General features: G+C 45.0%; 1 protein-coding gene across 1 annotated transcript in view; it reads left to right on the top strand.

The window, feature by feature from the left end:
- The window catches only part of LOC139389873 (protein crumbs homolog 1-like), a 23,931-nt gene extending 2,148 nt beyond the window's left edge, over nt 1–21,783 (top strand). The window contains exons 2-13 of the mRNA XM_071136874.1: nt 5,394–6,086; nt 6,322–6,517; nt 7,163–7,302; nt 8,964–9,149; nt 9,306–9,419; nt 15,430–16,428; nt 16,659–17,218; nt 17,372–17,537; nt 17,700–18,561; nt 18,678–18,794; nt 19,064–19,190; nt 19,447–21,783. Coding sequence (XP_070992975.1) covers nt 5,394–6,086; nt 6,322–6,517; nt 7,163–7,302; nt 8,964–9,149; nt 9,306–9,419; nt 15,430–16,428; nt 16,659–17,218; nt 17,372–17,537; nt 17,700–18,561; nt 18,678–18,794; nt 19,064–19,190; nt 19,447–19,668 — 4,382 coding nt within the window. The 3' untranslated portion in view covers nt 19,669–21,783. The remainder of the gene's footprint in view (nt 1–5,393; nt 6,087–6,321; nt 6,518–7,162; nt 7,303–8,963; nt 9,150–9,305; nt 9,420–15,429; nt 16,429–16,658; nt 17,219–17,371; nt 17,538–17,699; nt 18,562–18,677; nt 18,795–19,063; nt 19,191–19,446) is intronic.
- The last annotated feature ends 5,154 nt before the right edge of the window (nt 21,784–26,937 follow it).

Below are 26,937 nucleotides of genomic sequence, written 5' to 3' on the forward strand. Positions count from 1 at the left end.
TTTGGACTGAAGTGTCTCTGGGTCTTGGAAATCACAATACTGTATAAATCCTATCTATTATGATGGTTTGGAGGATGAGAGTGTTTACATGTATCCATATTTAACACGAATATTAAGGAAACAGAAAACCTGGTCTTTTACACCATGAGTTAATGGAAGCTTGTGGGTTGATGGGTTGACAGTAGGAGGAAACTGATGAAACTGCGGGTTGCAACGGATGTTCCAGTGTATCTGGGGGTGTCAGGGGATTAGTGAAGAACATACAGTATATCACAAAAGTGAGTACACCCCTCACATTTTTGTAAATATTTGAGTGTGTCTTTTCATGTGACAACACTGAAGAAATGACACTTTGCTACAATGTAAAGTAGTGAGTGTACAGCTGGTATAACAGTGTAAATGTGCTGTCCCCTCAAAATAACTCAATACACAGCCATTCATGTCTAAACCGCTGGCAACAAAAGTGAGTACACCCCTAAGTGAAAATGTCCAAATTGGGCCTAATTAGCCATTTTCCCTCCCTGGTGTCATGTGACTCGTTAGTGTTACAAGGTCTCAGGTGTGAATGGGGAGCAGGTGTGTTAAATTTGGTGTCATCCCTCTCACACTCCCTCATACTGACGGATCACTGGAAGTTCAACATGGCACCTCATGGCAAAGGACTCTGAGGATCTGAAAAAAATTATTGTTGCTCTACATAAAGATGGCCTGGGCTATAAGAAGACCAAGACCCTGAAACTGAGCTGCAGCACGGTGGCCAAGACCATACAGCGGTTTAACTGGACAGGTTCCACTCAGAACAGGCCTCGCCATAGTCGACCAAAGAAGTTGAGTGCACGTGCTCAGCGTCATATCCTCATATCCAGAGGTTGTCTTTGGGAAATAGACGTATGAGTGCTGCCAGCATTGCTGCAGAGGTTGAAGGGGTGGGGGGTCAGCCTGTCAGTGCTCAGACCATACGCCGTACACTGCATCAAATTGGTCTGCATGGCTGTCGTCCCAGAAGGAAGCCTCTTCTAAAGATGATGCACAAGAAAGCCCGCAAACAGTTTGCTGAAGACAAGCAGACTAAGGACATGGATTACTGGAACCATGTCCTGTGGTCTGATGAGACCAAGATAAACTTATTTGGTTCAGAGGGTGTCAAGCGTGTGTGGCGGGAACCAGGTGAGGAGTACAAAGACAAGTGTGTCTTGCCTACAGTCAAGCATGGTGGTGGGAGTGTCATGGTCTGGGGCTGCATGAGTGCTGCCGGCACTGGGGAGCTATAGTTCATTGAGGGAATCATGAATGCCAACATGTACTGTGACATACTGAAGCAGAGCATGATCCCCCTCCCTTCGGAGACTGGGCCGCAGGGCAGTATTCCAACAGGATAACGACCCCAAACACACCTCCAAGACGACCACTGCCTTGCTAAAGAAGCTGAGGGTAAAGGTGATGGACTGGCCAAGCATGTCTCCAGACCTAAACCCTATTGAGCATCTGTGGGGCTTCCTCAAACGGAAGGTGGAAGAGTGCAAGGTCTCTAACATCCACCAGCTCCATGATGTCGTAATGGAGGAGTGTAATTTCTTCAGTGTTGTCACATGAAAAGATATACTCAAATATTTATAAAAATGTGAGGGGTGTACTCACTTTTGTGATATACTGTATATGGTGTTTGGAACATGCACTAGATATTATAGCAGGGGAAGAAGACTGTGGCTAACAACAAGTGGATTGTGACACACAGCAACCAGTACTGTAGATCTATTGAGTGGAAATGAATGATCAGTGGTCACTAACACTTGTCATGGAGAGCAACAGCCAGAGTGTGCTGGCTTTTGCCAACAATCAGACACCTGATTCAGCGAATCTAGGTAATGATCAGTTGATTCATTGAATCAAGTGCTGGACTGGATCAAAAGCCTGCCCATCCTACAGCTCCCGAGCACTATGGGTGGTCACATTATATTAGGGAAACAGGTGTGAGTTGGAGGTATTAGGGGTGTGACAGGAGGGTTATAGAGGTGTTAAAGGGCCGGGGGCATGGCAGTAATAGGTACAGTGGGTGCTACAGTAGATTGAGGGACAATGTGACCTTCCCTTTAAGATAAGCTGTGAGTGAGTCAAGTAAGGAAACAACACACATGTAGACATATAGTAAAAATCCCTGCTAACACTCATTGTTAAATACTGTATAAACTATACTAGTATATTGAATAACTCAGAAGCTATATATCTGTGTTCATTAAGTAGAGCTTTAGCAATCTAATCAAATCAGGATTTAAGACAACATACACGTTCCATAAACGTAATAGGAACATGTATTCAAGTATGAAAGCATTCCACAGTTTTATCCCCCTCATATTCAAATATTCTAGCACTGTACGCTTATTATTTCTACTTATGACAGAAGGAATATTCTTCAACAACTATAGCAGCAAATCTAACCAGCGTCAAACAGTCTGCGATTATTAAACTACCTGTTGCGGTGTGTATTAAGATGACCCATGGGGTTAAGTTTAGGTTAGATTAGTAGTGTTCAGGGTGAAGGGAACTGTCATTGATGAAGCCTCAGGTGACAACTGCTCACACAGTGAGTGTGCAATACGTTTACTCCTAACACCATCTGCTGTGTTCACTTTAAGTCCAGACTAGAGAGAGAGGGAAGTGTTTTTAAAAAAAAAAATGTACTGTTCATTAAGAAAGTGCTCTGTAAGTGCCTCAGAAGCAGAGACAAAGGGAGAGGTCAAAGTATTGGCCTACCAATGGGCTCATAGGAAATAATTGGTAATCTCACTGGTAATACTTCACCAGGGTAATGGATTGGTAATACATCACCAGGGTAATGGACTGGTAACACATCACCAGGGTAATGGATTGGTAATACATCACCAGGGTAATGGATTGGTAATACATCACCAGGGTAATGGATTGGTAATACATCACCAGGGTAATGGACTGGTAATACTTCACCAGGGTAATGGATTGGTAATACATCACCAGGGTAATGGACTGGTAACACATCACCAGGGTAATGGATTGGTAATACATCACCAGGGTAATGGACTGGTAATACATCACCAGGGTAATGGACTGGTAATACATCACCAGGGTAATGGACTGGTAATACATCACCAGGGTAATGGACTGGTAATACTTCACCAGGGTAATGGACTGGTAATACTTCACCAGGGTAATGGACTGGTAATACATTACCAGGGCGATGGACTGGTAATACATTACCAGGGTAATGGACTGGTAATACTTCACCAGGGTAATGGACTGGTAATACATCACCAGGGTAATGGACTGGTAACACATCACCAGGGTAATGGATTGGTAATACTTCACCAGGGTAATGGACTGGTAATACATCACCAGGGTAATGGACTGGTAATACTTCACCAGGGTAATGGACTGGTAATACTTCACCAGGGTAATGGACTGGTAATACGTCACCAGGGTAATGGACTGGTAATACTTCACCAGGGTAATGGACTGGTAATACTTCACCAGGGTAATGGATTGGTAATACATCACCAGGGTAATGGACTGGTAACACATCACCAGGGTAATGGATTGGTAATACATCACCAGGGTAATGGACTGGTAATACATCACCAGGGTAATGGACTGGTAATACTTCACCAGGGTAATGGACTGGTAATACTTCACCAGGGTAATGGACTGGTAATACTTCACCAGGGTAATGGACTGGTAATACTTCACCAGGGTAATGGACTGGTAATACTTCACCAGGGTAATGGATTGGTAATACATCACCAGGGTAATGGACTGGTAACACATCACCAGGGTAATGGATTGGTAATACATCACCAGGGTAATGGACTGGTAATACATCACCAGGGTAATGGACTGGTAATACTTCACCAGGGTAATGGACTGGTAACACATCACCAGGGTAATGGACTGGTAATACTTCACCAGGGTAATGGACTGGTAATACATCACCAGGGTAATGGACGGGTAATACTTCACCAGGGTAATGGACTGGTAATACATTACCAGGGCGATGGACTGGTAATATATTACCAGGGTAATGGACTGGTAATACTTCACCAGGGTAATGGACTGGTAATACATCACCAGGGTAATGGACTGGTAACACATCACCAGGGTAATGGATTGGTAATACTTCACCAGGGTAATGGACTGGTAATACATCACCAGGGTAATGGACTGGTAATACTTCACCAGGGTAATGGACTGGTAATACTTCACCAGGGTAATGGACTGGTAATACTTCACCAGGGTAATGGACTGGTAATACTTCACCAGGGTAATGGACTGGTAATACTTCACCAGGGTAATAGACTGGTAATACTTCACCAGGGTAATGGACTGGTAATACTTCACCAGGGTAATGGACTGGTAATACTTCACCAGGGTAATGGACTGGTAATACTTCACCAGGGTAATGGACTGGTAATACATCACCAGGGTAATGGACGGGTAATACTTCACCAGGGTAATGGACTGGTAATACATTACCAGGGCGATGGACTGGTAATACATTACCAGGGCAATGGACTGGTAATACTTCACCAGGGTAATGGACTGGTAATTCTTCACCAGGGTAATGGACTGGATATACTTCACCAGGGTAATGGACTGATAATACTTCACCAGGGTAATGGACTGGTAATAATTCACCAGGGTAATGGACTGGTAATACTTCACCAGGGTAATGGACTGGTAATAATTCACCAGGGTAATGGACTGGTAATACTTCACCAGGGTAATGGACTGGTAATACTTCACCAGGGTAATGGACTGGTAATAATTCACCAGGGTAATGGACTGGTAATACTTCACCAGGGTAATGGACTGGCAATACTTCACCAGGGTAATGGACTGGTAATACTTCACCAGGGTAATGGACTGGTAATTCTTCACCAGGGTAATGGACTGGTAATACTTCACCAGGGTAATGGACTGGAAATACTTCACCAGGGTAATGGACTGGTAATTCTTCACCAGGGTAATGGACTGGTAATACTTCACCAGGGTAATGGACTGGTAATTCTTCACCAGGGTAATGGACTGGTAATACTTCACCAGGGTAATGGACTGGTAATACTTCACCAGGGTAATGGACTGGTAATAGTTCACCAGGGTAATGGCCTGGTAATACTTCACCAACGTAATAGACTGGTAATACTTCACCAACATAATAGACTGGTAATACTTCACCAGGGTAATGGACTGGTAATACTTCACCAGGGTAATGGACTGGAAATACTTCACCAGGGTAATGGACTGGTAATACTTCACCAGCTATTTTCTCACCACAGTTTCATGAAGTTAAAGTTTGAGATTGCTTACATATTTTGAGCTTTCTCATTCATGATAAATACTGAGTTTATTTTCTTTCTTGCCTACAGGTATACTGTGCACAGCAGCAGCAGACAAGTGTCTGTCGGCCCCGTGTCAGAATGGCGGTACGTGTCTCGACCAAATGGGCAACTACACGTGTCTCTGTCCCAGATGGCCAGTCCGCTATATGGGCAAGGACTGTAGGGAGCTGTATGACCCCTGTGTCCACGATGCGCCATGCGCCAACTGTACCAGCACACTGGGCACAGAGGTCTACACCTGCCACTGCCCCGACAACTTCGCAGGGACCAACTGCACACTCAACATCAACATTAAGTGTGAGAGCAACCCATGTAAGGGTGTCAGGTCCCATTGTGTGGACAGGGTGGATAGCTACACCTGCCACTGTCCCCCTGGCTATGGAGGAGATCACTGCCAGGCGAGGGACTGCACTGAGGAGCCGTGCCACAACGGTGCCACCTGTGTTGACACATCGGATGGCTACCAGTGCCAGTGCGTCCCAGGCTTCCAGGGGAGGGACTGTGAGGAGAACATGGATGACTGTAAGTCACTCCCTTGTCAGAACGGAGCCATCTGTAAAGATGACGTCAACGGATACCAGTGCTTTTGTGTGCCTGGTTTCCAAGGCTACCACTGCGACCTGGACATTAACGAGTGTGTGTCGCGGCCGTGCAAGAACAATGGGACCTGTGTCAATGAGGTGGACCGCTATGAGTGCAAATGTCTGCTAGGGTTCAAAGGTGAGACAGTCTCTCTGTTTGGGTCAGTGCAACGTATCCTGCTGTCTTTAGAGTGTGAGGGAATTACCCTCCCTCTTTAACTCAGTGTCTTTAGTTCAGAGTTCACTACTTTGCCAACCTCATATAGAAACTACAAAGTTTTAATCCACCATGTTCAATGTTTCTCTCTAAGCTCTGTAGTTGTTCTCATAGTGAAACCCATCATATATGAACCTGTGTCTGCGTTGTGTGGCAGGGGTGAACTGTGAAGTGGAGATCGATGAGTGTGAGGAGCAGCCCTGCCAGCATGGAGCCACCTGCCACGACCGTGTGGGCCTGTACACCTGTGAGTGTGTTTCCGGGTACGAGGGCCGTGACTGTGAGCTGGACATTGATGAGTGTGCCAGCGGGCCGTGTCTCAACGAGGGCAACTGTACAGACCTGGTGAACAGGTAAGGTGTCTCCAACTCTCTCTCCTCTCATTGGCTGAATCAGCTGCTTAACCCCAATGTGTCAGTGAGCAGCATGTCAGCCGAGGGATTCCTTCCCGACAGTAAAGTTTAACAGGGCAAGGATAAGGATTACACCGCTTATTCGGATGGTAATTAATCATGCGGTTGGGAAGTGGGGAAAACCTGATAGAGAGCTTCATCAGACCTGGGTGGTGTATCTTGTTAATACAGAGATACGTTAGATTGAACCAATTACATTTGTTCATAAAAAAATACCACATAGGTGGCCTAAAGTGGTCTAGTGGTCTAAGCTTCTTTGAATCCGACCCACTGCTAGTTCACCACCCTCTCTCCTCTATCTTTCCTCTCTACTTCTGTCCTATCCAATAAAACTAAAACATCAAGAGTGGGACTGCCCGACAACAACAACAAAAAATGTGTGAAGGTGGAATTCCACTTTCCATAAGAAGAAATGCCTGTAGATCACAAATTATTCGATGTTAGAAACCTCACAGTTAAGACTGTTTAATGTTTCTACTGGCTGCACTGAGGTCCCAGTGCGTTTTCATGCTTCAAAGATGTCCCAGTCTCACTGAAATGAGCAGGATATAAGGAGCCTCTCTAAGTCTCCTCCTCCTCACTCAGCTATGAGTGTAACTGCAACGGGACAGGCTTCACAGGAGAGCAATGTGAGGTGGACATCTCAGAGTGTGCTTCGGACCCCTGCCAGAATGGAGCCACCTGCCTAGAGGGGATCAACCAATACGACTGTGTCTGCTGGACAGGTACACACACACACACACACACACACACACACACACACACACACACACACACACACACACACACACACACACACACACACACACACACTTCTCACCAAATGAGGGAGTAACAGTCAGCTGTCTGTCATACAGTATCTGCCAAGTCTTCTCTGCACCACAGGAAGTATTACACATGCAGCAGAGGAGGCTGGTGGGAGGAGCTATAGGAGGACAGGCTTACTGTAAAGACTGGAATGGAATTAATGAAGTGGTGTCAAACACAACAAACAAAATATAGAAACCCCATGTTCGACCCTGTTCCTTTCATTCCATTTCAGCCATTACAATGAGCCCGTCCTCCTATAGTTCCTCCCACCAGCCTCCTCTGACACGCAGTGATTGTTGTACAAGAATATTTGATACGCTGTCTGGCATAAAAACAGAGAGAGAGTGAGAGCATCCTAGGTGTCAGGAGTATTTTGAAAAGAAAAGCTGCAGGCGCTTCCATGTAGCCTTTTACAGGAAGGCAAAACCCTTATCTTGGTAAGATTTGGTTCGTGGAGTTTCCCAGACGTAAATCACAGAGATAAAGGGTCAAAGGTATGATACAAGCCTGTGGTTTAGAGGCAAAGAAGGGGGAGTGGTATGAGACATAGCAAGAGACCTAATGAGAGACCTGTAAAGTGTAGTACTGACCGTGGTGTTACACCACACTGCCATCTAGTGTAGAACTGGTGCAGCTGCAGGGCCATGAGCAATAGGAAAACAAAGATGATCCTCAGTACAGAGGATGGAGAGCACATTATAAACACCATCGTTCAAAAATGTTGTGGTCACTTAGAAATGTCCTTGTTTTTGAAAGAAAAGCACATTTTTTGTCCATTAAAATAACATCAAATTGATCAGAAATACAGTGTAGACATTGTTAATTTTGTAAATGGCTATTGTAGCTGGAAACGTCAGATTTTTTAATGGAATATCTACATAGGCGTACAGAGGCCCATTATCAGCAACCATCACTTTGTGTTAGCTAATCCGAGTTTATCATTTTAAAAGGCAGATTTATCATTAGAAAACCCGTTTTCAATTATGTTAGCACAGCGGAAAACTGCTGTCCTGATTAAAGAAGCAATTAAACTGGCCTTCTTTAGACTAGTTGAGTATCTGGAGCATCAGCATTTGTGGGTTCGATTACAGGCTCAAAATGGCTAGAAACAAATAACTTTTCCCCCCCTGTTATAATAATAGTGTGTGTGTGTTGCAGCTTATGAAGGGAAGAACTGTTTAAAATAATGGTGTGTGTGTTGCAGGTTATGAAGGGAAGAACTGTTTAAAATAATGGTGTGTGTGTTGCAGGTTATGAAGGGAAGAACTGTTTAAAATAATGGTGTGTGTGTTGCAGGTTATGAAGGGAAGAACTGTTTAAAATAATGGTGTGTGTGTTGCAGCTTATGAAGGGAAGAACTGTTTAAAATAATGGTGTGTTTGTTGCAGGTTATGAAGGGAAGAACTGTTTAAAATAATGGTGTGTGTGTTGCAGGTTATGAAGGGAAGAACTGTTTAAAATAATGGTGTGTGTGTTGCAGGTTATGAAGGGAAGAACTGTTTAAAATAATGGTGTGTGTGTGTGTTGCAGCTTATGAAGGGAAGAACTGTTTAAAATAATGGTGTGTGTGTTGCAGGTTATGAAGGGAAGAACTGTCAGGTGGATATTGATGAGTGTGAGCTGCAGCCCTGTGAGAACGGAGGAGAGTGTTTTCAGCGCTCAGAGCTGCTGCACTACGGGGTGCTGTCTGGACTGGATGACAGGGAGTTCAACTATGAGGAAGCAGCTGGGTTCCTCTGCCACTGTCAGCCTGGGTTTGCTGGTAAGGCAAAGCACTAAAATTCATAGTTGGTGACCTCCCACCCCACTTTAAGTATAGGATCTGATTGAATAGGAATCCTCTGAAATTGCAGTCGATGTTCATTTGACTTGAGGGTAAGTAATTGAGTAAGTACGTAATGTGTCCTGTCTCTTGCAGGTGAGAGCTGTGAAGAGAATATAGACGAGTGTGAGTCTGCTCCATGTCAGAACGGAGGGAGCTGTGAGGACCTGGTCAACTCATACCAGTGTGACTGTTCACCTGGGTTCACAGGTAAGACTGTCTGTCTATTTCACTGCTCTTAATATACTGTATATCAGAAGATACAATAGAGAGAATAAATAAATCCCATGCAGTGATATACAGTATATCTCTTTGGATTCACTTGCCTAGCAGTGAGCAAAACAATAATAGGTTAATCCTGCCCCTGCTGATTATTCCTGCTTGTACTGGTCTGCTTGGACATTAGACATCAGTCAAAACAGAGATAAGGAAAAGCAAAGGAAAAGTAAAGGTGGGCTGGAAAACCACCCATGAATAACTCTGAATAACAGATATATTAACTCTGAATAACAGATATATTAACTCTGAATAACAGAGTTATTAACTATGAATAACAACTATGAATAACAACGCTGCTGCTACTCTCTGTTTATCATATATGCATAGTCACTTTATCTATACATTAATGTACATACTCCCTCAATTGCTCCTACCAACCAGTGCTCCCGCACAGTGGCTAACCAGGCTATCTGCATTGTGGCCCACCCACCACCCACCAACCCCTCTTTTAAACTACTGCTACTCTCTGTTCATCATATATGCATAGTCACTTTAACCATATCTACATGTACATACTACCTCAATCAGCCTGACTAACCGGTGTCTGTATGTAGCCTCGCTACTTTTATAGCCTCGCTACTGTATATAGCCTGTCTTTATACTGTTGTTTTATTTCTTTACCTACCTATTGTTCACCTAATACCTTTTTTGAATTATTGGTTAGAGCCTGTAAGTAGGCATGTCACTGTAAGGTCTACACCTGTTGTATTCAGCGCACGTGACAAATAAACTTTGATTTGATTTGATTTGAGAGTATATCTCCAGTTCTTTGGGCGAGTCTCTGTGTACAGCGGCTTTGGCAGAGAGGGTAGGTGTCCATACGGAGGGGCATGACAGTAGAAGAACAACAAAGACCATAAAACCTGGTGCCATATGTCGGTCGTCCTGGCTGGGTATTTAACAGGGGTCTTTCCTCTAGTTTACCAGGGGGAGAGAGAGATTACCACAAAGCCGCTTAAGTCCTATGAACCACTAATTAATAAAAGCAAGCTTGAAAGACCCTCTCATCACAAAAACAAAACCTGTTATCAATTAAAACATAAGGTATTGCGATACTCTTCGTCCTAGGCTATTTGCATAGTAAGCATACTTCCGTATACTGTAACCAGGCACCCGTCAAAATAGAGGGGAATAACACATAGGTGCACGTACAGATAGAGTACCCAGAAACTGGTTAAGCTAATTAAATTGAGCCCCCCCCTCAACCCAGCCACCTTTTGACCCCCCATTTCATCCTATGCCATACTGAGGTTAGTCCAGCATAGTCAAGCTCAGTACAGCCCCTCTGCTCAGAAGCCCATCTCCTGTGATTAGAATGCCGTCTGCCACTAGCCGGCATCCATAACATCGATCAGGAGTGACTGCAGCCCAACATTCCTGTTGTCAGCAGTGACAGGAGCCAGCTGGGTGGTAGGCTTAGAGCCCTGGCTGGGCCTGGCTGCCGAGGGGAGGCTGTATGCAGGCATGAGGGAGGGAGGGAGAGAAGTAGGGTGGGCTGGGCTCGAGTAATCACTTCTGCCTGCCTGGTACAAGTGTACGGACTGTGTGTACGTGTGTGTGTGTGTGCATGGGTGAGAGAGAGGGTGCACAAGTTTGATCTCATCTGTGGGACCTGTTTGGCTATATGTGTGTATGTACGGCTCTGGGAGAATGAGGGGGCTACTGCTACTACTGTTGCTAGCTGAATGGTGTGAGCCATGGGGACTGACAGGTAACATTCAAAACTTACTGTGGAGAGAAGGGCTGCTAGGACAGGCTGTGTGTTTATGTGGGGGAGGTAGAGGGCTGGAGGAGGGCAGAAGGAGATGTTCTTGTTTTTAACTTGTGGAGAGAGGAGTTTTAGAGGATTTTGCTGATGTGTAAACTTTAATTGCTTACTAAGCATATTGTAGTGCCATTGATTTACTATATACCGTGAATAATCTAGCAACATACCTCAAAGCATTTGTTTTTTTAATACAAGTTGACTGTGAACAGAGAGAAGTAGAAACTGGGCTCACATCCATACCGATATTGAAACTTTCATCAGTCATTTCCTCATTAGTAAAAGGTATAGTCTAGTCAAGTGCTTCCTGGAGAGCCGCGTGCTTGCCAGTGTACTTCCATATCTGATTAACACATTTGGTTTGGTTAGGGAGACTCTGATAACTAATTTGGTTTGGTTAGGGAGACTCTGATAACTCATTTGGTTTGGTTAGGGAGACTGATAACTCATTTGGTTTGGTTAGGGAGACTCTGATAACTCATTTGGTTTGGTTAGGGAGACTGATAACTCATTTGGTTTGGTTAGGGAGACTCTGATAACTCATTTGGTTTGGTTAGGGAGACTCTGATAACTCATTTGGTTTGGTTAGGGAGACTCTGATAACTCATTTGGTTTGGTTAGGGAGACTCTGATAACTCATTTGGTTTGGTTAGGGAGACTGATAACTAATTTGGTTTGGTTAGGGAGACTCTGATAACTCATTTGGTTTGGTTAGGGAGACTCTGATAACTCATTTGGTTTGGTTAGGGAGACTCTGATAACTCATTTGGTTTGGTTAGGGAGACTCTGATAACTCATTTGGTTTGGTTATGGAGACTCTGATAACTCATTTGGTTTGGTTAGGGAGACTCTGATAACTCATTTGGTTTGGTTAGGGAGACTGATAACTCATTTGGTTTGGTTAGGGAGACTCTGATAACTCATTTGGTTTGGTTAGGCAGACTCTGATTAACTAATTTGGTTTGGTTAGGCAGACTCTGATAACTCATTTGGTTCGGTTAGGCAGACTCTGATTAACTCATTTGGTTTGGTTAGGCAGACTGATTAACTCATTTGGTTTGGTTACGCAGACTGATTAACTCATTGGTTTGGTTAGGCAGACGGATTAACTCATTTGGTTTGGTTAGGGAGACTGATTAACTCATTTGGTTTGGTTAGGGAGACTGATTAACTCATTGGTTTGGTTAGGGAGACTGATAACTCATTTGGTTTGGTTAGGGAGACTGATTAACTCATTGGTTTGGTTAGGGAGACTGATAACTCATTTGGTTTGGTTAGGGAGACTGGTTAACTCATTTGGTTTGGTTACGCAGACTGATTAACTCATTTGGTTTGGTTAGGGAGACTTATTAACTCATTTGGTTTGGTTACGCAGACTGATTAACTCATTTGGTTTGGTTAGGGAGACTGATTAACTCATTTGGTTTGGTTAGGGAGACTCTGATTAACTCATTTTGTTTGGTTAGGCAGACTCTGATGAACTCATTTGGTTTGGTTAGGCAGACTGATGAACTAATTTGGTTTGGTTTGTGAGACTCTGATTAACTCATTTGGTTTGGTTAGGCAGACTGATTAACTCATTTGGTTTGGTTACGCAGACTGATTAACTCATTTGGTTTGGTTACGCAGACTGATTAACTCATTTGGTTTGGTTACGCAGACTGATTAACTCATTTGGTTTGGTTAGGGAGACTGATTAACTCATTTGGTTTGGTTACGCAGACTGATTAACTCATTTGGTTTGGTTAGGGAGACTGATTAACTCATTTTGTTTGGTTAGGCAGACTGATTAACTCATTTGGTTTGGTTACGCAGACTGATTAACTCATTTGGTTTGGTTACGCAGACTGATTAACTCATTTGGTTTGGTTAGGGAGACTGATTAACTCATTTGGTTTGGTTAGGGAGACTCTGATTCACTTATTTGGTTTGGTTAGGCAGACTCTGATGAACTCATTTGGTTTGGTTAGGCAGACTCTGATGAACTAATTTGGTTTGGTTAGGGAGACTCTGATTAACTCATTTGGTTTGATTAGGGAGACTCTGATTCACTTATTTGGTTTGGTTAGGCAGACTCTGATGAACTCATTTGGTTTGGTTAGGCAGACTCTGATGAACTAATTTGGTTTGGTTAGGGAGACTCTGATTCACTTATTTGGTTTGGTTTGTGAGACTCTGATTAACTCATTTGGTTTGGTTAGGCAGACTCTGATGAACTAATTTGGTTTGGTTAGGGAGACTCTGATTAACTCATTTGGTTTGATTAGGGAGACTCTGATTCACTTATTTGGTTTGGTTAGGCAGACTCTGATGAACTCATTTGGTTTGGTTAGGCAGACTGATTAACTCATTTGGTTTGGTTAGGCAGACTGATTAACTCATTTGGTTTGGTTTAGGGAGACTGATTCACTCATTTGGTTTGGTTAGGCAGACTGATTAACTCATTTGGTTTGATTAGGGAGACTCTGATTAACTCATTTGGTTTGGTTAGGCAGACTCTGATGAACTCATTTGGTTTGGTTAGGCAGACTGATTAACTCATTTGGTTTGTTTAGGGAGACTCTGATTAACTCATTGGTTTGGTTAGGCAGACTCTGATGAACTCATTGGTTTGGTTAGGGAGACTCTGATGAACTCATTTGGTTTGGTTAGGCAGACTCTGATGAACTCATTTGGTTTGGTTAGGCAGACTGATTAACTCATTTGGTTTGGTTAGGCAGACTGATTAACTCATTTGGTTTGGTTTAGGGAGACTGATTCACTCATTTGGTTTGGTTAGGCAGACTGATTAACTCATTTGGTTTGATTAGGGAGACTGATTAACTCATTTGGTTTGGTTAGGCAGACTCTGATTAACTCATTGGTTTGGTTAGGCAGACTCTGATGAACTCATTGGTTTGGTTAGGGAGACTCTGATTAACTCATTTGGTTTGGTTAGGCAGACTCTGATTAACTCATTTGGTTTGGTTAGGCAGACTCTGATTAACTCATTTGGTTTGGTTTAGGGAGACTGATTCACTTATTTGGTTTGTTTAGGCAGACACTGATTAACTCATTTGGTTTGGTTTAGGGAGACTGATTCACTTATTTGGTTTGGTTAGGCAGACTCTAATGAACTAATTTGGTTTGGTTAGGGAGACTGATTAACTGATTTGGTTTGGTTAGGCAGACTGATTAACCAATTTGGTTTGATTAGGGAGACTCTGATTCACTTATTTGGTTTGGTTAGGCAGACTCTGATGAATTAATTTGGTTTGGTTTGTGAGACTCTGATTAACTCATTTGGTTTGGTTTAGGGAGACTGATTAACCAATTTGGTTTGATTAGGGAGACTCTGATTCACTTATTTGGTTTGGTTAGGCAGAATCTAATGAACTAATTTGGTTTGGTTTGTGAGACTCTGATTAACTCATTTGGTTTGGTTAGGGAGACTGATTCACTTATTTGGTTTGGTTAGGCAGACTCTGATGAACTAAGTTGGTTTGGTTAGGGAGACTCTGATTAACGCATTTGGTTTGGTTAGGGAGACTGATAACTCATTTGGTTTGGTTAGGGAGACTGATAACTCATTTGGTTTGGTTAGGGAGACTGATTAACTCATTTGGTTTGGTTACACATACTGATTAACTCATTGGTTTGGTTAGGGAGACTGATTAACTTATTGGTTTGGTTACACATACTGATTAACTCATTGGTTTGGTTAGGGAGACTGATTAACTTATTGGTTTGGTTACACATACTGATTAACTCATTGGTTTGGTTAGGGAGACTGATTAACTTATTGGTTTTGTTAGGGAGACTGATTAACTTATTGGTTTGGTTAGGGAGACTCTGATTAACTTATTGGTTTGGTTAGGGAGACTCTGATTAACTCATTGGTTTGGTTAGGGAGACTCTGATTAACTTATTGGTTTGGTTAGGGAGACTCTGATTAACTCATTGGTTTGCTTATGGAGACTCTGATTAACTCATTGGTTTGGTTAGGGAGACTCTGATTAACTAATTTGGTTTGGTTAGGCAGACTCTGATTAACTCATTGGTTTGGTTAGGGAGTCCCGTAGGCTCCTGTTGAATCTCACAGTGTGGCTGTGGGACAGTCCTGCGTGGCAGAGAAATACATAACCATACCCCTATCCAACATGAAAAAACGAATGGTGTGTTATGTTGTCATTCCAGGTATGCACTGCGAGGTAGACATTGACGAGTGTGAGAGCGAGCCCTGTCAGAACGGCGGGTCCTGCAAGGACGCCGCCAACTCCTACACCTGCAACTGTGTGACGGCGGGTCCAGGGGAGGAGCCATGGGGTGGCCATAACTGTGACGTCCGTCTGATTGGCTGCAGGGAACACCTGTGTGAGAACGGAGCCACGTGTGTGCCCATCCTAAGCCAAGAAGAGCACAGTGGGGAAGATGGGGATGAACAAGAGCATGACCACACCTGCCTCTGTCACCCTGGCTTCACTGGGAAGCACTGCAGCATTCCCACCACCTTCTCCTTCAACAGAGAGGGGTATGTCCTTATCCAGCTCCCTCCTACAGCTAACAGGACCAGTAGAGGGATTGACCCCCAGCACCACCACCACCACTATGGGATCCACATCCAGCTGCGCTTCAGAACCACCCTGGATGAAATGCTGCTGTTCTACAGAGGGGCTGAGGACTACAGTGTGTCCCTGGAGATTGTGGGGGGCCATATCCATGCTAGAGCTGGATCAGGGAAGGAGCTACAGGCCACCTACCATCTCCCTGTCAATGACGGAGACTGGCATGAGGCCAAAGTGACCATGGATGAGAAGCTGGTGCTGATGGTGAAAGGACCAGGCTGTGACAATGACGGGGGATGCACAGTGGAGGACGAAGGACACAACCAACTCATCTTCTTCCAACCTGGATCATTCCCCCAGGTCTATGTGGGTGGGGCCCCCCAGAAGTATCTGGACAACACAGAGAGTAGGAAGGGTTTCATTGGCTGCATGGAGGATCTACAGGTTGACCACCAGCTGCTACTGCCTCAGGATATCTCTCCAGAGCACGTCCAAGACATGGAGCTGGGCTGCAACAAGACCGACTGGTGTCATCCTGATCCTTGCCATCATCGTGGGCATTGTATTGACCTGTGGACTAGCTTCAGCTGTGAGTGTGATCGACCCTATCACGGCTCCCTGTGTGAAGAAGGTAAGAACTGTTATACCTTTTAAAACATTACTTTACTTTACATTTTACACATTTTCAAATATTGCTTTTCAAATTATGACAACTGCAGACACCAGGCGCTGACAATGTATTGTCATTTAAAGGGGGTTACGTGTGTCTCCTCAACTTACAGCCAGTTCCCTTCAGCTACACAGGTTTGTACAGGTTTTGAAGTTCACACTGAAAGTATTGCTTTTTGTTGCTTGCCTCAGAATACCCCTCATGGACATTCAGTAATGAAGACACTGTGAGCTATGCTGCCTTCAACATCAACCAAACGGACGGGGAGAACTTCAACATCTCCTTCTTCCTGCGCTCTCTGAAGCCTAGCGGCCTGCTCCTCCAGCTGCGGAGAGGGAGGAGGGCCTACCTCACCCTGTACCTGCGGGAGGGAACCCTGGTCTTCAACAGCCCCCCCACCACCCTGTTCTCTAACGGTACCTACATCACCAGCGGACAGAGCGAGCCGGTCACTGTAGTGGTACGCCAGGGTCAGGTAGGGTTCAGTCAGGGTGGGACACAGTTATCCCTGGGGCGGGTGAGGATGGAGCAGGGGGACGTGGTGTACATGGGGGGTCTGCCACCGGGGGAGTCCACTGCCCCCTGGGGAGGTCACTTCAAAGGCTGCTTACAGGACATCACTCTGGACCACATGCACCTGTACCTTCACCTCCCAGAGGAGGAGTGCCACACCCACGAAGCGTTTGAGTGCTACATCCCCCAAAAATCGGAGAACATGTTGGATGGCTGTGTCAGTGATGAGGCATGCAAGGTAACGTCAATAACACCTTTACACTTAAGAGATGTTCTGCTGTAACTGTAGGAAACTGCCACAAGAGCTGTCTAGATTTCTCAGGTGAGGGTCCTGACAAAGACTTTTCAGTTCACTCTTTGTAACAGACACTAATATCTATGTCCTTTTCAGGCTGGTCCCTGTCAGAACGGAGGAACGTGCACAGTCACCTGGAATGACTTTGAGTGCACCTGTCCCATGAACTTCTCTGGCAGGCGATGTGATACACGCGTGTGGTGTGTCAGCGACCCCTGTGTCGTGGGCAGCCAGTGTGTGGATCTAGTTGACGGTTACGAGTGTGAGTGGATTTTTTGGGATCGTATACATTATCTCTCTCCCTTTCTCTCTACTACAGTATCTTTCTCGGCACAGACACACGCACAAACAAAATAGCGAACACCTTACCAAAAGGTGTGTCACTGTATTCAATTGCCTTATTAATATACTGCTGTTCCACCAGGCCTCACTAACGCCACCTTTGAGAGCAACGCTCTGCAGTTCACAGCTAATGGCTCGCTGGTTGCCACGGTGACCAGTGTCTCCATGGATATACGTACTCGGGAGGAGAACGGTGTGCTGCTGCGGGCCACTAACGGAGCAGAGGTCTTCTGTCTGGGTTTGCTCAACTCCTCCCTGCTGGTCAAACTACTGAGCGGCAACAGCCTGGAGCTACAGGCCTTCACCAGCGACCTGCCCATCTCAGACGGGGCCTGGCACCACCTCCACCTGGCCATGACAGACCCCCTGCAGCCTGTGTCCCGCTGGCGCCTCACTGTGGACGGGCGCAGGGCTGGCAGCACCATGGGCACGGCCGGGCACCTCAACTTCCTCAACAACACCACCGTGTGGCTGGCAGAGAACTACACAGGCTGTCTGGGAGAGGTGAGGGTGGGAGGAGTTTACCTACCTCTGTTGGACGACCAAGATGCCCCCCAGGCAGCCCGGTTTATCAGACAGGGAGGGCAGGAGAACAAGATGGGGTGTGTTGGTACTGATGTGTGTCAGTACCAGCCCTGCCTCAACCAGGGCACCTGCCAGGACCTCTGGAACCTGTTCAACTGCAGCTGTTCCCCGGGCTGGGAGGGAGAGTTCTGCCAGAGGGACACAGACGAGTGTGCCTCAGGCCCCTGTGCCCACGGCACCTGCACAGACCTGCTGGCAAACTACCAGTGTGAGTGTCACAAAGGATGGGGGGGCAGGGACTGTGAGGAGGAGGTGGATGACTGCCTGGAGCACAGCTGTTTGAACGGGGGCTCCTGCCTAGACGGGACGGGTACCTACCAGTGTGTCTGCCCCCCTGGATACACCGGCCGCCGCTGCCAGTGAGTACCACAAACTATAACCAGGGCATGTTCCTGTTCAATAATCACTGTGTGTGTGTGTCTACGTATTCAGTATGTATAGACGTTGTAATGACTGTATTTTGTGTATCCTACAGATGGAGATTCCCTCCACAGCAGTGTGATGAAGAGACGCAGTGTGACAACGGTGGGGTCTGCGTGGATGGGATCTGGGGTACCAACTGCACCTGCAAACCTGGCTACACTGGAGACTGGTGAGATCACTAACCTATCCAATTTTCCATAGAAAATACATGGGCCGCGTTCCCGGAGACTAACATTTTATTGGACTAAGAAGGACTAAAAAGCATGCTAAATGGACTAGGCTTAACCTGTGTCCGGTAGCCCGGCTCTATAAGTCTACAGTTTAAAAGCTGAGCATGTCAGTGGGACTGTAAAAGGCTCCTATTGTATGTACAGAGAGCTGTCGTTCCTGCTGAGGTGTCAGTGTCGTGTTGACCCCCCCCCTGGTGTTCTCTCCCAGGTGTGAGGCAGAGATAGATGAGTGTGAGTCCAGACCCTGTCTCAACGGTGCTACCTGCCTGGACCGACTCAGCAGCTTCCAGTGTGTGTGTGTGCCGGGCTTCAGCGGCACACAGTGTGAAAGCAATGTAAGGCACCCTATATCTCCACTGATCACACTCAGTAACTGACCGTCTGTGCGTGACGACACACTGTCAGTACATTTATTACAGTAGACTGTGTAGTGATAATATACGTTGAGTATCAAAAGCTTTTACACAGACCAGATTGGATCAAAGAGGCTGATGTATTAAAACAATTTAAGCTGCAGTAATAAGGTACTAATAAGTAATAACAAGGTCATAATAAGTCATACTTAAATGTCCTGCTCTCACCCCTCTGTAGAGACAGGAGCAGAGGCAGCGTGTGCCCTGGCTGGTGGTGGCCATCCCTCTGGCCAGCCTGTGTGTGCTGCTGGCTGTGGTGGCCCTGGTGTTCATGGTGCTGACCGCACGCAAGAAGCGCCAGTCGGAGGGCACCTACAGCCCCAGCGCCCAGGAGGTGGCAGGGGCACGGCTGGAGATGGGCAGTGTACTCAAAGTGCCCCCCGAGGAGAGGCTCATATGAGCCCCACACACAACAGCAACACACACTACCTTCACTCGGCTACAGGTCGGACACCTAGCCTCCCTGGCACAACACACAACCAGACACAAGCGAGGGCTGGTCAGACTCACTAAGAGGTGTCCAGCGTGTGAAAGGTCACCAGTGGTGTGGACATGTGCCCTCACAGTGATGCCATCGCCACACTGCTGCTGCTGGGTCATGGGGTTGGGGGTGATTCAACCCGGAACTAATCTCTTTATAGAAAGAGGTGACGTGGTCTGTCTGAGCCGCAGAGAAGGGCAGGATATAGGATGAAAGAGCTCTCGTCTCCCCAGGACTTGAGCACTGCTGTCGGGTTGAGTCTAATCAGCTAGTCCCCTCCCTGGAGCGATGAACCATACTGGACTCCAGTGTCTCTCTATACAATAGCTACCCGTGTACATTCTGTACCCCACATTGATTATGTGTGAGTTCACTCTAATGACCATTTTGATGGTAAAACATTGTATTTTTGTCTGGATGTGCAGTTAACAAATAACAGGCAATGCACTATACCAATAATGTTCTTTCCGACTCCGTGTAAATACTGTAATGGTCTTATTTCTAAATCTATGATGTGTTTTTTTTGGTCATGTCGTTGTCTTGTGCAAATGTATGAGGTGCTCCTAAAACTCAAACTCATAGAAAGTGGATTGAGACCACTTAAATGCTATCAGCCATCTCAAACTCTGATGCCACAGTATTCAGACAGGATACATTTACCCAAACCTACACTCCTGTCAGTCTCTTATTCTATCCTCACCAGAGCCACTACTTAACGAGCCAAGTGATCAATGGACGTTTTCACTGTCCACCGGAGGTGCTGAAGCTAGATATTGTGCTCTAGTTCTTTTTCTGTAACTATGGATGATGTACCACATTCTTATACTGTAACTAAGCTGAATGAAAGCAACACCTAATTAGCTGGAAATGAAGTTTATGCAACCCCACACTAAAGGCAAGTCATTGAAAGAAAGTTCATTGTCATGAGTTGACTTCCACATGACTTTCTGAATGAGTTTGTTTGTGCCTTCCTTACAGAATGGATGGAATGCTGAGAAACACAACATTTGACTCTTGTACATTCTACATTGGATATGGTATCTATCTATATGTTGATTTTTGTGTGGCCCTATCTAAAATATAGTTGACTGGAGGGAACTATGTGTTGTCTCAAAGGAAAACTCACTGTGATGATCGTGTTGACGTCTGTGTGGAGTGCTGTAGAGCAGTATGACAGACCGACAAAGAGACAGAGCAGGTTTCTGTTTGAGCTCGGTCGGTCCTCCCCCTCCCCTTCCTGCAGGGCTAGGCGATGCAGTACGATCCAGGGAGACATGTACTGACAATTCACTGATGTTAGCGCTGCTCCAGTGTTGGATTATACAGAGTACATTCCAGGGTTGGTATCAACTACAGTCAATTCACAAAGTGAACATTGCCCAGTGAATTGTCAATTGAAAACTGAATTGACCCCAACCCTGGTACACTCTGGATTCGCATCTACAACAGGGGATAGATTGGACTGATCTGGATTTGAGTTCTGAATAGTATGGTAGGAGCTTACACTGGACGCACCTCGTCTCAGGCAGTACCAACTACAGTGTAACGAACAGCAAGGTATGCTGGGTAGGCTACACTGGTATGTATAGGGAGTATTCTGTGATTATTCTGGAAAATGTGATTGGGTAGCAACACTGTAACATGATGCAATTGTAAACAGTGTGATTTATTCAAAACTCTAAAGTTTCTATTGGATGTCAACAGTTAAACTGATGCAAAAGAGAATGATAATTAAAGCAACACCATGAAATTAATGACTGGACTTACTGTGCATGGTTTTGTTTGTAACTAGATCAAATGCGGTAAGAATTGTATCTGACAAAGGATAGCAAGTCAACACAGTTACCCTATAAGTGTTTGACTATCTGTTTGTTCAATAGAATTTGCAATTCGGTGTCTTTCACAATGCTTCTGAAGGGATCTCCTCCCACAGTCCCGTAGGAGCGTTCTGTCTGCGTACCACGAGGGAAGGAAGGAGTTTATGTTTGCAACGCCCGCATAGAATTGAAAAATAAACTGAATGGAAATACAGTATCTCACCAGACGACTTCTGTTTCTTCTCATAACATAACACACCCACGGGCTGGAAATTGTCCTCTCTCTCTCTCTCTCTCTCTCTCTCTCTCTCTCTCTCTCTCTCTCTCTCTCTCTCTCTCTCTCTCTCTCTCTCTCTCTCTCTCTCTCTCTCTCTCTCTCTTTCTCTCTCTCCCCCTCCCTCCCTCCCTCCCTCCCGTAAGAATACTGTATGATTCCAGTTCTGTTATTAGCTCACTGATCCAAGGGAATGTGTACTGGCCTATGATATTGAAACAGAGGTTCCCATCCGGTCCAAGATGAGCATTCAAAATGAAATCTTCTCTGCTGAGATAATATGAGAACAAATGAGGGAAGGACACTAGAATGATTTCGCTCATCCTTCTGGAGTAGAACAAAACCAAGGCTCTTACTGTCCCTCCCCAGGAGTGGGGCTTGTACAGAGGGTCACAGCCAGGATAAGGGCCAGACATAGAGGGGAAGCCTGAACAATACAAGCACTTCAACACCAAGAGAGAGAAACCCACAGGAGGGAGTGTTGAGCTAAGAAGAGATATTTGGGAAGAACTAGTTTTGCTGCATATATAGCACAGGAGGCTGCTGAGGGGAGGACGGCTGGAACGGAAACCATGTGTTTGATGTATTCGATACCATTCCACTCATTCCACTCCAGCCATTACCACGAGTCCATCCTCCCCAATTAATGTGCCACCAGCTTCCTGTGATATACAGTATTGCAGTTTGCTATAAAAAAATACACAAAGTGTTGCACACTGTACATACAAGCTCCCAGTAATTGATTTGGTACACCACCAGCGTTTCAGCATCACTGTGGCATCCTGAAGAAAACACAGTGACGCCGAAACGCTGGTGGTTTACCCAACACTGGTAGCTTGTATGTACAGTGTGCAACACTCTTCATTTATCTCTAAAGAATACAGTTTACTCACCGTTAGTCAGCACCTCTACCAAGTTTTGGGGGGGTGTGCTTCAGACCATGCTTTTTATTAGAGTATATAGTGTTGCTGACAAAGGTGCTCAGGTTACGATGATGTGATAAAGTGGGAACAATTATGGAGGCTGAATATCATTCAGCCTTAATATAATTCAGTTTACAGACAATCCTTTAACTTCACAGTATTTTCTCTCTTCCTCTTTCTCTCACTCTCTCACTCTGCACCCCCATCCCTCCTTCCTCACTCCCTGGCCTCTTTGAAGATTAAATGGTGAATTCCTTTGTGTCTTTGTCAGACTCCCACCCTCAGAGCAGTGCAGTGGTGGTCAGTGCTTCTCTCCCTAATGAACAGAACTAGAGAGGGATGGAACACTGGCTGGCTTCCTCCCTGATCCACAGTGTGGGGGTCGGAGGAGACAGGAATGCTGGGCTGGAATCTACACACACACACGCACGCACACATACACACACTCGGCAGGTCTAATTCCGTGTACCCCTCCCAACAATAAAACAGGGTAGAAAATATACTTACCTAGATATGATGTGATCTACTGTACTATATAAAACATATTTACTTTACTTTATCTTAACATAACCTCTTGTGAACAGACAAGCTATGTAAACAAAAATGCTACAGTATACAGTTTAAGTCGGAAGTTTACATACACCTTAGCCAAATACATTTAAACTCAGTTTTTCACAATTCCTGACATTTAATCCTAGTAAAAATTCCCTGTCGTAGGTCAGTTAGGATCACCACTTTATTTTAAGAATGTGAAATCTCAGAATAATAGTAGAGAGAATGATTTATTTCAGCTTTTATTTCTTTCATCACATTCCCAGTGGGTCAGAAGTTTACATACACTCAATTAGTATTTGGTAGCACTGCCTTTAAATTGTTTAACTTGGGTCAAGCGTTTCAGGTAGCGTTCCACAAGCTACCCACAATAATTTGCGTGAATTTTTACCCATTCCTCCTGACAGAGCTGGTGTAACTGAGTCAGGTTTGTTGGCCTCCTTGCTCGCACACGCTTTTTCAGTTCTGCCCACAAATTTTCTCTAGGACTGAGGTCAGGGCTTTGTGATGGACACTCCAATACCTTGGCTTTGTTGTCCTTAAGCCATTTTGCCACAACTTTGGAAGTATGCTTGGGGTCATTGTCCAGACCCATTAGTGACCAAGCTTTAACTTCCTGACTGACGTCTTGAGATGCTGCTTCAATACTGTATATCCACATAATTTCCCAACCTCATGATGCCATCTATTTTGTGAAGTGCAGCAGTCCCTCCTGCAGCAAAGCACCCCCACAACATGGTGCTGCCACCCACGTGCTTCAAGGTTGGGATGGTGTTCTTCGGCTTGCAAACCTCCCCCTTTTTTCCTAACGATGGTCATTATGGCCAAACAGTTCTATTTTTGTTTCATCAGACCAGAGGACATTTCTCCAAAAAGTACAATCTTTGTCCCTATGTGCAGTTGCAACCACAGTCTGGCTTTTTTTATGGTGGTTTTGGAGGAGTGGCTTCTTCCTTGCTGAGTGGCCTGTCAGGTTATGTCGATATAGGACTTGTTTTACTGTGGATATAGATACTTTTTTACCTGTTTCCTCCAACATCTTCACAAGGTCCTTTGCTGTTGTTGTGGGATTGATTTGCACTTTTTGCACCAAAGTACGTTCATCTCCAGGAGACAGAACGCGTCTCCTTCCTGAGCGGTGTGACGGCGGCGTGGTCCCATTGTGTTTATACTTGCGTACTATTGTTTGTACAGATGAACGTGGTACCTTCAGGCATTTGGAAATTGCTCCCAAGGATGAACCAGACTTGTGGAGGACTACAATTTATTTTCTGAGGTCTTGGCTGATTTCTTTTGATTTTCCCATGATGTCAAGCAAAGAGGCACTGAGTTTGAAGGTAGGCCTTGAAATACATCCACAGGTCCACCTCCAATTGACTCAAATGATGTCAATTAGCCTATCAGAAGCTTCTAAAGCCATGGCATACTTTTTTGAAATTTTCCAAGCTGTATAAAGGCACAGTCAACTTAGTGTATGTTAACTTCTGACCCACTGGAATTGTGATACACTGAATTATGAAATAATCTGTCTGTAAACAATGAAAAATGTCCTAACCGACTTGTCAAAACTATAGTTTGTTAACAATAAATTTGTGGAGTGGTTGAAAATGAGTTTTTATGACTCCAAACTAAGTTTATGTAAACTTCCGACTTCAACTGTATATATCATGATACAAAGGGATGCGTGAGATTTGCAACGCAAGTTTCAGTGCTGGGGTTTTTGTCACTGGTTATTTAGACAAATCACGATTTTGCAGGTGTTAGCATCTTTCAAATTTTGGAAGGGGAGGGGACATTTGGCCCATAGACTTGCCTGTAACTTGCAAAGAGAGAGGGCGGAGCTCTTCGTTCTGGTTCTGATCCTCGTTCCATCTTTTGTATGGACACAGAACTTAGCATCTGACTAGTTTCGCAAGATTTTAGTTCTGGGTTAACCAATGTGAACGTGAACCTTTTTCGTAACGAATACCTTACAGTAGATATACCAGAACATTCTTTTACAGAAAACAATTTCTACACAATGTTTTTAGCTTAGTGAAGCCTGATAAAAACAATTTACGGTGAACTCTACACAATTTGTGAAAATAGATTATTTTTCTTTTCTAAAAACATGCATTTTTCCTCAAGGGGTACTCATACTACAGTAAGTATGCGGGAAGAGGGAGGAAGTGAGTGCTTGGGAAAAAAAGATGTACTGTACAGTAAACAAAAACATTCCTGCACCCAGATGAGCCCACTGTTCTCCCCTCCCCCTCTCTTCTCCTCCTGAGCCCTGAGAGATGGGTGCATAGTGTGCAGGGGCCCGCTCCCCCAGCGTTGGCGTGTGACAGCCCTGACAGACGAGGGCTGTTCCTGGGTAAGTATCATGTCAGGAGGAGGCGGCGCGCGGCGGGAAGCGCTCCACGCGGCGGTGTCAGCCATCATGGTGCCAGCTCTCTCTCTAATGAGGAAGACAGCCGACTCCTGCTCTTTCCCACGTGTCAGGAATCTCTGACAAATCAGCAGCGCATCACTCCGGCCACAAATGATACGTTGACAAATGCAAATATTTCACTTTTAATTGACACTAAGAGATGGAGATGATACCGCTGCCAGGGCTTCTGAGGAGACAATGCAGTGGAGCAAATGGGAGGGAGGGAGAGAACTAGAGAGAGAGAATGGGGGGGAAAGAGTGTGATGGAGAAAAAAGAGAGAGAGAGGGAAGCAGGGATGTAAAGAGCTGTAGAGAAAAGAAGATGTAGGAATAAGCTGGAAGGATTTTTTATATTTGCACAGGATGTCATTCTCTCTGCATTATGCACACGTGGTTGAGGAGGAGAATAAAGGCAGGCTAAGATTAGAGGTGTGTTTCTGAGGCTTGTCAGCCCACTGTGACAGCCTTGTGTGGGAAACGCTGCTCTGCATTGATGTAGCAGCAGGCTTACAGCTGATTGGCTGTACAACAACTAAACCAAACCCTGCCAAACATTAGCGACTAATTTGGCCAGGTGTGCCTCCCCTTCAGTACACAAAGGTATGTCTGTGCTCTGGCAGACACTGGGTGAATTATGGATCACTTGATATGGTTATTACTTCCTGTGTTGACACTCATAATTGGCCCATTATTTGAGCATTTTACTTTTCAGCCGGTAATAACAGGTGTAAAATATTATGTGTTTTAGAAATCAAGCTTTTCCAGAATCATAGCATTACCATGTCTTTAATTGAGCAGTATATCTGTAAATTCAGATCATTGTGCTCAATTTCTCAATGAAATCCCATTTGGTCTGTGTCCAAAAGACTGATTTTTCAACTCTTATCTATGGTACTGGTCTGCTGTTTATTCATGAGCAGAAATGTCCCTTTCTCACCACTAGAGAGCAAGAGCAAGCTACAGCTCTGTACTGAGGAGGAGGGGGACAGAAGGAAAGGAGAATACAGTAAGTATGGATCTGTTTATTCCACATTTTGGAGTTTGCTCATCAGATCAATTTAAATGGATAAACCTCACATCCTCCCCAGCGCTCATGAATAAAGCTGTGGCCCAGAGTGCAGCTCGCCCTGTCTCTGGAACCATGCAGACTGCCTGCATTTCTGAAGCTCCACACTCACACACAAACACAGACACCACACACACACACAC

This window comes from Oncorhynchus clarkii, chromosome 30, assembly GCF_045791955.1.
Source record: "Oncorhynchus clarkii lewisi isolate Uvic-CL-2024 chromosome 30, UVic_Ocla_1.0, whole genome shotgun sequence".
Taxonomy (NCBI): Eukaryota; Metazoa; Chordata; class Actinopteri; order Salmoniformes; family Salmonidae; genus Oncorhynchus; species Oncorhynchus clarkii.